The sequence below is a fragment of the Rattus rattus genome, chromosome 4 (genome assembly GCF_011064425.1).
Source record: "Rattus rattus isolate New Zealand chromosome 4, Rrattus_CSIRO_v1, whole genome shotgun sequence".
Taxonomy (NCBI): Eukaryota; Metazoa; Chordata; class Mammalia; order Rodentia; family Muridae; genus Rattus; species Rattus rattus.
The window spans coordinates 146,515,457-146,527,804 of NC_046157.1; the positions used below are offsets into that span (position 1 = coordinate 146,515,457).

Genomic DNA, 12,348 nt, shown 5'->3' on the forward strand with positions numbered 1-12,348 from the left:
ACTCCATTTCTTGAACAGCAAAGCCATTGTGATGCGCCATATAGCATATGTAGCCTGAGACCTTTATACAGGGGTGGCTTAGTTGGTGACCAATTTTATAAAAAAGCACCAGAGACCGTGGCTTATAGTTTGATGGAAATGGGGCATGGGAAGTGAGATACCCTTAGTGTGCCAGGGCCTTCCCTTTGGACATGCCAACCAATATGTGAAGGGAACCTGGAACTGCTCTTCTGATTAATACTGCATTCAGAATCAGGGCATGCTCAGCATGGCAGCTTTAAGCTGATCTAGGTGCTAACCTTCCTGTTGACTCAGAGATACTCCACCCATGGTCCTTGAAGGATGTTAAAGACCAAACATCACCCAGTGTGAGGCTGTTTCAGTTGCCCTAAGGCATGTCCCCTAAGTAGGGGAAGAGGGACGGATGAATGTTCTGAGCCTGCAGACTTTCTCACCTGAGCCAGGGTGGGTTCTGGCTAGCCCCTCTGTCCATACCTACCTGCCAAGTCTGTTAGGCTTGCTGTATACAATCAGAAGCTGACTTTCAGCACACAGGGCATTCCACTAAGCATCCACCCAGACCCAGAATACCGGCTCTCTGGAGGACCACATTCTGGGTAGGCACGGTTGGAACATACTTCAAAGTGTAATTCAAGATGAACCAGACGGAGGGTCATAAAGGTTTTTCTTCCAACCCTGCTTAAGTCCACAAAAAAACCAGAGACCATTTCAGTTTTCACAATTTTATTTTGTTTTCAAAATTGTTATTGATGTTGGGGAGAAACAGCCAACATATACATTCCGAATTTCGTCACAACTGGCATTTTACCCACTCTGATAGGATCTTTTTCTGGCTTTGGTCTAACTTCAGATCTCTCTGGCAGTTCCCCTCTGATGTCTTGTTGCTGCCTGGTGTAGTTTGAAGACCACCAGGCTAGAGCTCATTGCCGCATTACAAGTGGGATCGGTAATTGCGACTTGCTGTGGGGAAGGGCAGATTTACAACAAGGAAACCCATTAGAACACAGCCATCAGAATCCTTAGCCCTAAGAATTCAGCCCCTAGAACTCTGGCATCTCAGGCTGAGATTGCTGGTTACTACTGAGGTTGGCCTCCATGAGGGTGGCTGGGAGAGCATGTCCTGGAATCTGACTGCTCTCCCGCTCGCCCTGCACTTACCATCATCGCCCCGTTTCCTACTCTTCAGGCTGCTCTTCCGGTATTTTCTCTTGCTTCCTCCTCTCTTGACGCCCTTGTGAGGAGCTCGGTTCTTGCCTCTCCTCATGCCATGAGTCTTTAGTTTGCGGCTGGTCGACATTGTAATTTCTGCCAAAATGAGGGGCTTTGCAAGGCCGGCAGGGCCAGTAGTCCATGTATTTAAGGCCTTAGCCATTGTGACCGAAAAGGGGCGTGGCTTAGCAGCTGGGTGGGGCTCTCTTGTGACGTCACTACATACATACATACACCTAGGTGGTACAGAAGAAATAAGGAAGCAGTCCCTTCAGTGCTGGTCTGGTCCCCATTTTAGGTTAAAGACGGCTTTTCAGACAGGTATTAAACATCTAACTCCCATTCCTGTACTAGGCCTGTGAAGTGCTTTACCAGTGGTCATTAATTAAAGTATATTTCTTGTTTGTAGAGAACTTAAAAGTCACTGAGTGTAGATATTTGTATGTGTGCATGTGTAAGTCTCAACAGTATCCTCAGGAAGCAAATGTTTTTCCATAAGCACTTGAGTCTAGGAGAGCTGGTCAAAAATAGGAAGTTTCGTTCCCAATCTTTATTACAGTTTTGATACCAGTGACAGGGTTAAGTTTTAGTTTGCTTCATGTGTTTTGGGATCTTTGTTGATATTCCTGGCTTCTACTGCTACAAACCATTAGAGCCAGAACCCTGGCAGATGTGACAGATATCTCTAAAGATTGCCACCTGTCATTTTGGGAGCCTGGAATGCAAAATCTGTTAAGTTTTGGTCACAAATTTATTGCTTACATAGGATATGTATATCACATGTTTGGACACTAGGGAATTGACCTAAAGACAGAGTTTAGAGACAGAAATCCTGTGTGTGCAGCCAAATAGTGGGTGGAGCTTTGAGACTCTTCTGGAAGAGTTGGGAGGCGGGGAAGGATTGTGGGCCCTAAAGGAGATAGGAACTCTACAGGAAGACCAACAGAGTCAACTAACCTAGACCTTAGGGGCTCTCAGAGACTGAACCACCAACCAAAGAGCTAGACCTAGCCCCAGTCCTCCCCCAGATGTAGCAGATGTGCAGCTTGGTCTTTGTGAGGGTCCCAAACAACTAGAACAGGGCTATTCCAAAAGCTGTTGCCTATCTATGGGATATGTTCTAGCTGGGCTGCCTTATCTTGCTTCAATGGGAGAGGATGTGCCTATTTCCAACAGTGACTTGATGTGGCAGGGTGAGGGGAAACCTAGGGAGTCCCTACCCTCTCAAAGGACAAGGGGAAGGGGAAGGAATTTTTAGAGGAGGGGCAGTGAGTGGGATGTGGTTAATAAAAGGTAAAATGAGACAAAAAGTCCCGTGTGTGCATGGACCTTTTAGCCTAGTGGATGAAATCCATTATGCCAGTGGTCAGGAGACTACAGTGAGTCCTGTTCATGCTGTTGAGTGAGTGATTGAGAGATAACCTCTATACCAAGGCAGTGCATTGTTCAGGAGAAAGTATTTTATAGTGGCTTAGCTGTGGGAGCGAAAGGGATGTTTTGGTTGAGGTAGAGAGCTAGACAAGGACCGAATCTTGGAGATGGATGTAGGAGATGAGGACATATGGTGTCAGGGAGTGCTCTGTTTCTGTGTAATGCAGCTGTATGGATGCTTTAGGTCCAGGATCAGCCTGGGCTTTTGAATGTGGGTTTGAAGTGCTTTTGCGACTTCTAAATAGAGGAACCGAGCAATGACTATTGAGTATATGAACAAGTAAGTCTTCACAGTCATCATTTTGGCCTTTATAACTCATATCAAGTTCATTAATAGATTTCAGTAGACACTGAAAGTTCATTCTCTCTTCACCACCATTATCCTTTTTCAAGAACTGAGCAGACACACAGGATGCTCTTAGCAAGAACTGGTGGAGTAGAAAAAAGGATGTAGTTCAACAACTTGCCTCATATTTCTCATGTTTATAGGTAAAAATGATAGGATGTTTTGAGTGCCAGATTCCTCCCATGATTTTGTAGCTTTTCCCTGGTGACTTCAGGTCAACATGACAGCCTCTTTACATTCTTAGCACTTCCTGGTGTACTTGAAGATGGTTTGGCAACTGCTTTTCTCCCAACCACCATATAAAGCATCCCTTCCACACCAACCAAAAAGACTCCTTAAGAATGGATTTACTGATTCTTTGGTGACTTTCACTCCCACAGAGAAGGTAAAGCTGCCCTTTTGCATCTCAAACTCCTCTGTTCATTTCAGCCACTTCTTCCTCTTACAAACAGACCCATGAGAACACACATCCCCAAGAAATCCAGGACTTAGCTTGCTACTTAGATCTTGGTGGTAAGTGATTCTGCCACAGAATGGGGTCTCAATGAGCCTTTGTTTCCACATTTGATAAGAGAATAGAATTTAGTTTGCTTAAGTAACTCTATTTCTCCCATTTTTGTCTTACAATTCTAAGGAAGATTTACCCCACTTTTCACATGCTTGTTGCCCTTTGACCTTTATTCAAAGTCTTCTATCCTGTAACATTGCCCTTCAGATTGAGGCAACAAACTATGTGAAAGCCCATTTTGTATCTGGATTGCTCTGTGGTGTTGGTGTGGTGTTAAGTTGGTTTCAACAGAAGACAGTCCATCTTGGTTCTGGTACTGGTTGGATTTCTCAAGACTCATCTCTATTGTTCTAAAATAAGCAGGCTGCATTAGGTGACTGGGTGGTCTCTGAGATGAGTTGGCAACCATGGTGGTCCTCTTGTAGTTTTCAACACTTTCCCATAGCAAACTCCCCCAACTGTGGCTGTCTTTATTCTACTACACCTTGCCTTATCCAATGGAACTCAGGTTTTGTTCCTTTTTTTAAGTTTCTGATGAACAAAAGGAAGTAGTTTCTAGTAGTAGTTGGTAGAGTGTGGTGTGGTGGTGGCAGGGAGATGGCCTTTGTTGAAAAGGGATGTGTATCCTTTTCATGGAATTATTAGGTGAATAGACCTTCTCTCTTGAACTGGTCAGATGGAGAGATAATGTAACGTCTTATCTCCTATAAGAAGAGTTTCCAACTTCTACCTCCATAGAGGCTGTTCTGCTCAAGGTGAGTTGAGATCGCAGAGGGGGGGGGGAAGCAAATGAATTTCAGAGCTGGTGAAGAACAAACAGAAAGGTCCCAGGTTCAATTGTACTCCTGCCATCCTACCGAGAACCACGAGGCACAGAGAGCCATTTGTGGAGAAGCACATCACAGGCTAGGCAAGGTTTGGTCTGGGGGTCTGAAGGTTGGCTCTTATATCATACCCCCTGGGCTGGACAGAGTAAGGTTGTACATCAATCCCTTTTGAGCTCTTTCTGCCCCAGTGGAAATGAGCCAGCCAAAGGCAGCTTAGTAGGAGACCAGTGAACTCACCCCTGACCCTTAGCAGGTTCAGAGAAAAACACCCGCCCCATTAAGAACCGTCTGTTAGCTCCGTGTGCTCACTGCCTTTACTCTGGCTTCTGCTGTCTAATTTTGGTGTGGAAACAGAATGGACTTTTGCCTGAGCTGCTTCAAGTAAAGCCACAGAGGAAGAGCCTGGTAGATCTGTTTCTTCCACACCTTGGCTTGTCCTTTGGGATTCAGCTTTTGTGCCTTTTATTTCTGGGAGATAGAAGGAAATAGATAGCTTCTGATAGTTATTGGAGAAGGGTGAGGGCAAGAGGGAAGGGGGGGGAGAAAGAGATTAATTTCCACAGGTGGGTGGATGGCATGGTAGTCCTTAATTACACTGAGTTCAGGGGTTTAAGGCCCGTTCTCTCACTGGCTCTGTTCTTAGAAAGGACAAGTTCAGAGTCTTACTGTTGTGACAGGCATATCCCCAGTTGGATCCTCTCTGACCTCTGAACTCTACTGATTTTCATTAGGACTCCAATAGGCATCTTCACAGGGATGGATCTACCCAGCAAGTTAGGGCTTGGAGTTTATTAAGAGGGAGAATAGAAAAGTTTCAGACAGTCCTTACACATGGGTGGTGACTAAGTTTGAGATCCTCTCTGAAATCTACGTCTCTCCAGATGTTGACTTCAGCTGGGGAGAGGGGACCTTCTATTCTGCTCACGTGTACGTCCTGTCTGTGTACTGCTGCTGCTGTTTTTGTTCAAACATGTCATGGCCATTGGGGAGAGGCCAGGGAAGGTGAAAACAGGTCAGGGTCAGAGCCTTCTGAGCCCAGAACATAACCAATATCTTAGGTAGACAATCTAGAGAGACTGGAGACCCAGGACAAATTGTGGTTTTCTGAGAGGAGGGGCTTTCACTCCGCTCACTTCAACCATGAAATATTTTGGAACATGGGTTTTACAGATGTTGTGTCCCACCCTCCCCTTCTTTTTTCCTGCCTGGATCCTCTTCCATCTTTTCTACAGAATTCCCTCTGTCTTTCCACAAACATCTAGTAACATAGACATTGAACAGTTAAAAGGTAGGGGCTCAATATCTATGGGAGACCTTTTGTAAATCCTTGTCCTGCTTATTTTAGGGTCTCCTTTGTCTAAGGGAATGTACCTAAACAGTGGAAGGGACAAGGCTGTCTGACTCTTGCTGCTCTCAAGGCTAAAAACTGCCCTTGGCTCCACAATGATTTTTACTTGGCTTAAAAACATGTCCGGCCTCGACTCTACACTCTGCCTTTTCTCTCACATGTATGTTAGGGACATAGTAGAAGAAACACCAAAGGAAAGAGCTGGGAAAAGTGGTCTTTCTGGTAGAGGCAGGCAATAAATCTGTTGGTCCTCCAGGGGAATAAATATCTGATTTATTTGGACTTCACTTTGCTTTCCCAGAAGCCATCACTAATAATAACCTGCATGGTATGGTTATACACAAAGCAAAGCCAAATTTCATGCTTCAGAAGGTCCCAGATAACATTGACCACTTTCCTGCCCCCACTAACCTTAGTCTGCATCTAAAGAATATACCAGTTGTCAGAATTCCTTGGCAATGTTTAGTTAGAGGCAAAATTCAGGCCACATATTAGTCTGTCAGAAAGGCATGTTTTAAATTTCATATGTGTGTTACATTACGTACACATGTGACTGAGGAATGAATGTTTTAATCCATTTATCTACTGGAGTAGGGACATTTGAGTTGGGGGGGGGTTTCTAGAGAACATAGCGAATAGACCCAGGATGAAGTTAACTTAGGCAAAGTCACAAATTATAAGCAAAGTCAGACGCTATGCCTAGAATTGCTCATCCCCGTTCAGGCTTCCTGCCACGAGCCACGATGCACAGTTGAACTTTTTCTTTGTTCTTTCTCCTCATACCCCATGGATTTCCCTACTTCTTTATTCTCTTTATGTTTCAAGAACAATGTGCTGGGTTTCTTGCCTTCTAGAATTCATTCCACCACCCAAGGGACATCATTTACTATGAGAATTACCCTCACCCCCAAATATTTGCCACTAAGAAGGGAAAAGATTCAGAGGTTGCCCCATGTTGAGACCAATGCCTTCATAATTGATGATATAAAGTACTGTGACCCCCAGGCTGGTGCTGGGGCATCAGGCAGAGGAGGTAACAAGTGGTTACACAACGCTTAACAGCAAGGATATATTCTAAGAAGCATCCTTAAGGGACCAAAAAATATCTTTATCACCATTACTACTGTATTTTTTTAAAAAAATCATGATAAAACATTCTGACCAGGCTTGGCTCAAGGGATGTCAGAGCTCAGTTTTGTTCTGAGGGACACAGAGTATCTGTTTGCTTGTGGCTACAGAATGATGGAACCGACACTGTCACTACCCGTGTTCTGGTAGAATTGTCATATGTGACAATCTCAGAACGATATGAAAAAGAACAGAGTAACTTTCCTGTCCTTTATGGTCGGAGGATTCAGCAGTAAGCAGAGGCGTGGAGTGCTTACATTTTACCCATGCCCCTCATGTCCCCGTGTTGGGAAAGCACATGTAACTTGCCTAGAAAAAGTTTAGGTTTTGAGGTAAGGACCAGAACCATACCCAGTTGTATTCGAATGCTGCAGTAGCTAGACTTTATTGTCAAGAAGCTCTGGACACAGAGCAGCCTTATTCTCATCAGAGTATGGAAATGTGAAGGGTAATGGTACAAGATGGCCTGGGTTCTGTTGGGGACTTTGTCGCAAGCAGAAATGTGTTTCCTCCAGAGTGCACTCTTCCACAATGGTATAGGGACATTTCCTTCATGCTGTAATGAAGCAAAGAAGAAGAAAAAAAACCACTGAGCTTAAAACAGTTTCCTGATTAAAGTAGGAGAATCTAAAAACCTCTTCAGGTGAGCACGCAGGTGCTCTTGGCCTGTCTTAGTTGTCACTCTCTGTACCATCTGCTCCAGGAAGTGACTGCCTCTCAAAGCCAATTGTATTTATTCATGGTATAAGACAAGTCCACTGGCTTCTTGTTTAAAAAAAAATATCCAGTGACACCAGCAGCATGAACCTAGGGTTCCTCTGAGTCCTGGGCTCTTTGTGATGCATACAGCCCTTGCCTCCGGCACCTGCCCATCTCCTTGCTCAGCCCAGGCACTTTGTAGACATGTATGCACGTAGTGTACACATCACTCTCTCTTTCTTCCTGCCCCTTGCACTTCTTCCCCCCTTTCTGCTCTTCCGGGGGTTAAAACCCAAGGTCGCCAAGAATGAATGACAAGAGAAGTGTGGAGCTCCTGCCTTTGTCTTCCTTTGTAAAGAAATCCTAGACAACGCTCTCAAGGTTGGAGATTTATCTTAGGACCTCATTGCCAACTTGACCCTGGGTGCATTCTTGGACTCTCTCCTTTTCTTTCTTGCAGTTATTAAGTCTGCAGTTGTGGTGCCCACCTTTACATGAACATAACCGGTAGCCCATTTAGAGAATCCTTGTTATTTTTCTTTCAGTGCTGCTCAGGGAAGCTTCCTGAAAACATGGCTAACTCTATAACTCTTTGGTTGAAGAAGTTCAGTAATTCCTAGCAGATGTAGTTCATATTCTTCATTTCTCCTTTCTACCTTCACTTCTGTAGCCAAATTATTTAACACAAGAAGAGTCAATAAGTGAATCTACTCATGGAAAAATCTGATTCTTAACACTCATTAAATAACTTATATAATTTAAAATCCAAGGATGCCACACTCTATGGCTTCACCACACATGAAATCTAAGTTCTCTTTTTTAAAAAAATGATTTTTTAAAGATTTATGTGTATCGAGTACACTGTCACTGTCTTCAGACACACCAGAAGAGGGCATTGGATCCCACTAGAGATGGCTGTGAGCCACATGTGGTTGCTGGGAATTGAACTCAAGACCTTTGGAAGAGCAGTCAGTACTCATAACCACTGAATCATCTCTCCAGCTCCCAAAAGACCTCTTTAGGTCACATTTCATATTAGATTGTCCTGATTTTTTCTTTACATGATTCCTTAGATATTTGGCTTAAGCTTAAAGTTGTATCTCTGTGTTGTTTTTGGGAGAAACAGGGGTAGTTGACTTTTAATAAAGGTGCTGGCTTAGAGGTTTAGCCACCACACTGTTGGAGAAGGACTGGAGAAGGAGAGGGGAGACATTCTGGAAGGACATAGGGATACATTTACTACCTTGATATATGACAGTGTGGTCATTGGTTATATATAAATGTCAAAAGTTCTCAAATTGTTCCCTGGAAATATTGAAGTTCGTATGTTGATTATACCTCAGGAGATATATTTTGAGAATTCAATGTTTTTCAAGTTCCCACTCAAGAACCTTCTAGAATCAAGACACTGACACCAATAGGGCATGCTTATCCAACATGCCAGACTTGAGCTCGAAAGGCACATGGGGATTTTACTTGGTTTAAATCATTCATATAAAGTTCTTATGTGAATACTGATTGAGTATCAAGTCAATTTAAGGAGGTCTCAAAAGTATTTGCTTGACTTTAATGAAATATCCCCATACTTTCCCAGCCACCCAAGCAAGCTTTCATGCTGACTTTCGGCCATTGTGACAGTGCCTCTTCAGTCACCAGGCCCTCTCTGGGAGAGTCCGTGTCACAGTCACTTTATAAAGGGAGGATGGCTGGGCTGCTTTGGACTGATGGCCTTGGGGTGAGGGAAAGGGATGACGGGAACAGCAGCCATTGAACATTATTTCAACTGGAACCTCACTGCTGACCAGAGTTTGGGACCTCGAGAAGATGGCAAAAGTCTGTACATGTTGGTGTCCAAAATGTTACATGAAGGGTTTCCCAAAGAGATACAAAGCAAAGAAATCATGCCAGAAAAGGAAGAAAAGGTACTGATGACGCCTTCTCATTACAAAAGGGACTCTCAAAACTGTAGTGACCATCTTGGCTTGGCCAGTTCTCTAAAACAGGACACTTTTATCTGAAGTAGGCATGTCCAAACTGTGTATGACAGCTATGAACGTGCCCAAAGACATTTGTTGACAAATGCACCAGAATATCAAAAGGTTACACCCCCTTGCAAGCTTAGAGCATAAAGTAAGTCATTACACAGCTTCCAAAATTCTGCCTTAGTTGCTTTTTCCACCTGCTCCTCTACTTCTCTAAACTGCACAACTCTTTTTCTACTTGTACACAAAGAACCAGATGCCTGTGTTTACTGTCAAAGTCTCTCTCTCTCTCCCTCCCTCCCTCCCTCCTCCTCTCTTGTCCACTCAGTAGGAGACACTGTGTCATTGGCCCTACCTCTTTGAAGGCGGGCTCTGAAATTCTTTGAGACCTTGTCTTTGATGGGATTTCCAGATAACAGTGTTAGTAAGGTCCCTTTGAAGAACACAAAGCCCTTTCCAGTGTTCCCTGACAGCTCCTCATTTGTCTCCTCAGTGAGGTACACATTCTTTGGCTGAAGAAGCTGCTTGATACCATGAAGTACCAAGTTACATTTGTTCCCGTTGATTCAAAGAACACTGGTTCCCGCTGCAAGCCCAGGACCACCATAATCATCATTGAGCTTGCTTCTCCACCCCAGGGTCTCTAAATAACACCTCCTCTTTCTTGGAAAAAAATGTTTTTGAGTGCAATTATTTAGTTAAGAAGTTATCTGTGGTCCCTGGAGCACCCATGATCCCCCCTTTTAATGTAATAAGATAGTAGGGTGTGGTAGGTTGAGAGAGACGTGAGTCAGAGGAAATATGTCACTTTTTTCTTGTTTGGAAGGTTACTAATGAAATTCATAGTTGGGCTTTGGTTTGGAATAAGTTGAGATGTTCTCTGGCTCTGAAAAGGCCTTAGTTTGATAACCTCTATAAACTGGGCCAAAATACTGGGTAGTATGCTGCTGATGGAGGTGGTGTGAAATGGTTCCATCAGCTTACACTTCTAGAGTCATCCGTTGGCCACAATGGAGAAGCATATATTTCTAAGAACAAGCCATATCATTCCAACTCTAGTATAAGGATAAGAGCAAAGGTAGTTATCCTACAGCAATATGTGCCTGTTTAGAACATCTTTAAAGGGCAACATCCCCAAATGTCTCCTAGTGTGCCCAGTTCTGATGCGTGTTGGGACAACTTGGGGATGAAATACAGATATGTGGTATTCTTCGTATAATTGAATCATGTGTGATTTACACAGAGCTAGCAGCTCTACCCCCAAGTCATTCCTCACAAACTGCAGACGTTCTTCTACACAGAGGACCTTCTTCAGGAGGGCATCGATATGGCTTTGAAAAATTGGCAAGGCGTTTCAGGGAGGCGGTATAGCGTGTAAAGTGCTTGGTGTGTAAGCCCAACGATGAGCGTTCAGAACCCTAGAACTCAGGTAAAACGATGAGTGAGTGTGATGACCCAATTGTAATCCAACACATGAGAGGCAGAGACAAGGACTTTCCAGACCAAAGCTGGCTAACTGGACTAGCCTTGGGTACCAGCTGTGGGTGTCAGTGATAAGATAGATATCTGACATCAACCTCCGCCTCTGTACATCCACATACTATGCCTTACCATATATATATATATATATATATATATATATATATATACATTTTAATTCACACACACACACACACACACACACACACACACATCTTCCTCTCAAACCAGCAAGTCCAAAACTAATCTGTAAGTGTGAGGTCTCAGAAGTGGCTTTTCAAAACTCTTCCTTAGACTATGAAAGGTAGAGAAAGTGGCAAAGGTTAGATAGGTGCTGCCTCTTGGGGCTCGGCTGACTTAGGCGGTTCGCAGAGCCTTGGCTCAGTTTCTAGGCGGTGATGGGTTTCCTAGGCTTCTCCGATGAGCACTTTTGCACTTTGGTCATCATATTTGGACTCGGCATGAGGTTGGGGAGAAATGGTGCTGTATTGTTTGAAGACTTTATGATAGAGTCTCTGGGCCCAATAGCAGAGAATCTTGGGGTGCAGTGTACTGGAATAATACTATAGGAAAGTAGTTGGTCTTTTGATGATAGTAGTGATATTTTGTGGTCCTCCCTGCTCTCTGTGGTTGTTACCACCAGCCCACGAGGACAAAGGGAGCAGAGTCAACAAACAGGCTTTCGGACAGCCTGTGAGTGTGAACAGAAATGACAACACTCCAGGATCAGCTTTGGGGAGACATCAACTTTATGTGGGCTGAATCAAGGATTATATAGTTTTAGAGAAGTGGGTAGGAATATCCAGGGGGACAAAGGTCACTGGCTGAAGGCTAAGGTTCTGAGAAACCTCATTAGCATGGGAGGCATCCCAGCAATCTTGTGTGTTTACTGAACAGGTTTCTTATTGGGAGAAAGGAAGCACCAAGGCAATATGACATTCTGCAGGTAGAGGGTTTGGGATTTCGAGCTCCCCAGTCAAGGTCCGAGAAGGAAAAGCCCTGCTGATGAAGGGAATCCCACATTTTATACTGAGCTCAGAAGGGTCTTTATTCAGGCAATGGTAGATTTTGAGCTTACTTATCAGGGACCAGCAATATTTGACAGGCACATCTCATGGTAGGCAATGGTAGCTCTATGGAAACCGACGGTCAGAGTAACCTCAGAGAGAGCAAAGCTAGAAGCAAATAGCCTTCCTTGCTGTTTTGTGCCTCTATACTCCTTAGTTTTGTAAGTTTTCCACAGAGTTTCTTTACTGCCGAGTGATGTTGCTGTGTTTACCCCTGTGCCATGACATATTTGTTTGCATCCTCTAAGGGAAGGCAGCAGGGCTGGGAGCTACAGTTCCACAGAAGAGCACTTGTCTAGCTTG

General features: G+C 44.1%; 1 protein-coding gene and 1 long non-coding RNA gene across 3 annotated transcripts; one reads left to right on the forward strand and one right to left on the reverse strand.

The window, feature by feature from the left end:
• Positions 1–727: 727 nt before the first annotated feature.
• On the reverse strand, positions 728–1,330 carry Tnp1 (transition protein 1). Of its 2 annotated transcripts, none has more exons than XM_032899574.1 (2): positions 1,180–1,330; positions 728–981 (listed from the first exon to the last, which is right to left on the reverse strand). In XM_032899574.1, the coding sequence occupies exons 1-2, from the start codon at positions 1,316–1,318 to the stop codon at positions 953–955; spliced, it is 168 nt and encodes a 55-aa protein (XP_032755465.1). In that variant the 5' UTR covers positions 1,319–1,330; the 3' UTR covers positions 728–952. The 2 variants fall into 2 exon arrangements, with proteins under 2 accessions (XP_032755465.1, XP_032755466.1); XM_032899575.1 differs by having other exon boundaries at positions 953–977; positions 1,176–1,318.
• A 7,973-nt stretch (positions 1,331–9,303) lies between these two features.
• LOC116898216 lies at positions 9,304–10,174 on the forward strand. Its single transcript, XR_004387643.1, has 2 exons — positions 9,304–9,439; positions 9,993–10,174. It is a non-coding gene; the product is annotated as an uncharacterized LOC116898216 (long non-coding RNA).
• Positions 10,175–12,348: the final 2,174 nt, after the last annotated feature.

Excerpts from the sequence above, each read along its gene's own strand:
- Tnp1 (XM_032899574.1), bottom strand. The coding sequence starts at position 1,318 with ATGTCGACCAGCCGCAAACTAAAGACTCATGGCATGAGGAGAGGCAAG. Across the intron at positions 982-1,179 it reads TAGGAAACGGGGCGATGATG|CAAGTCGCAATTACCGATCC; the intron begins GTAAGTGCAGGG and ends CCTTCCCCACAG.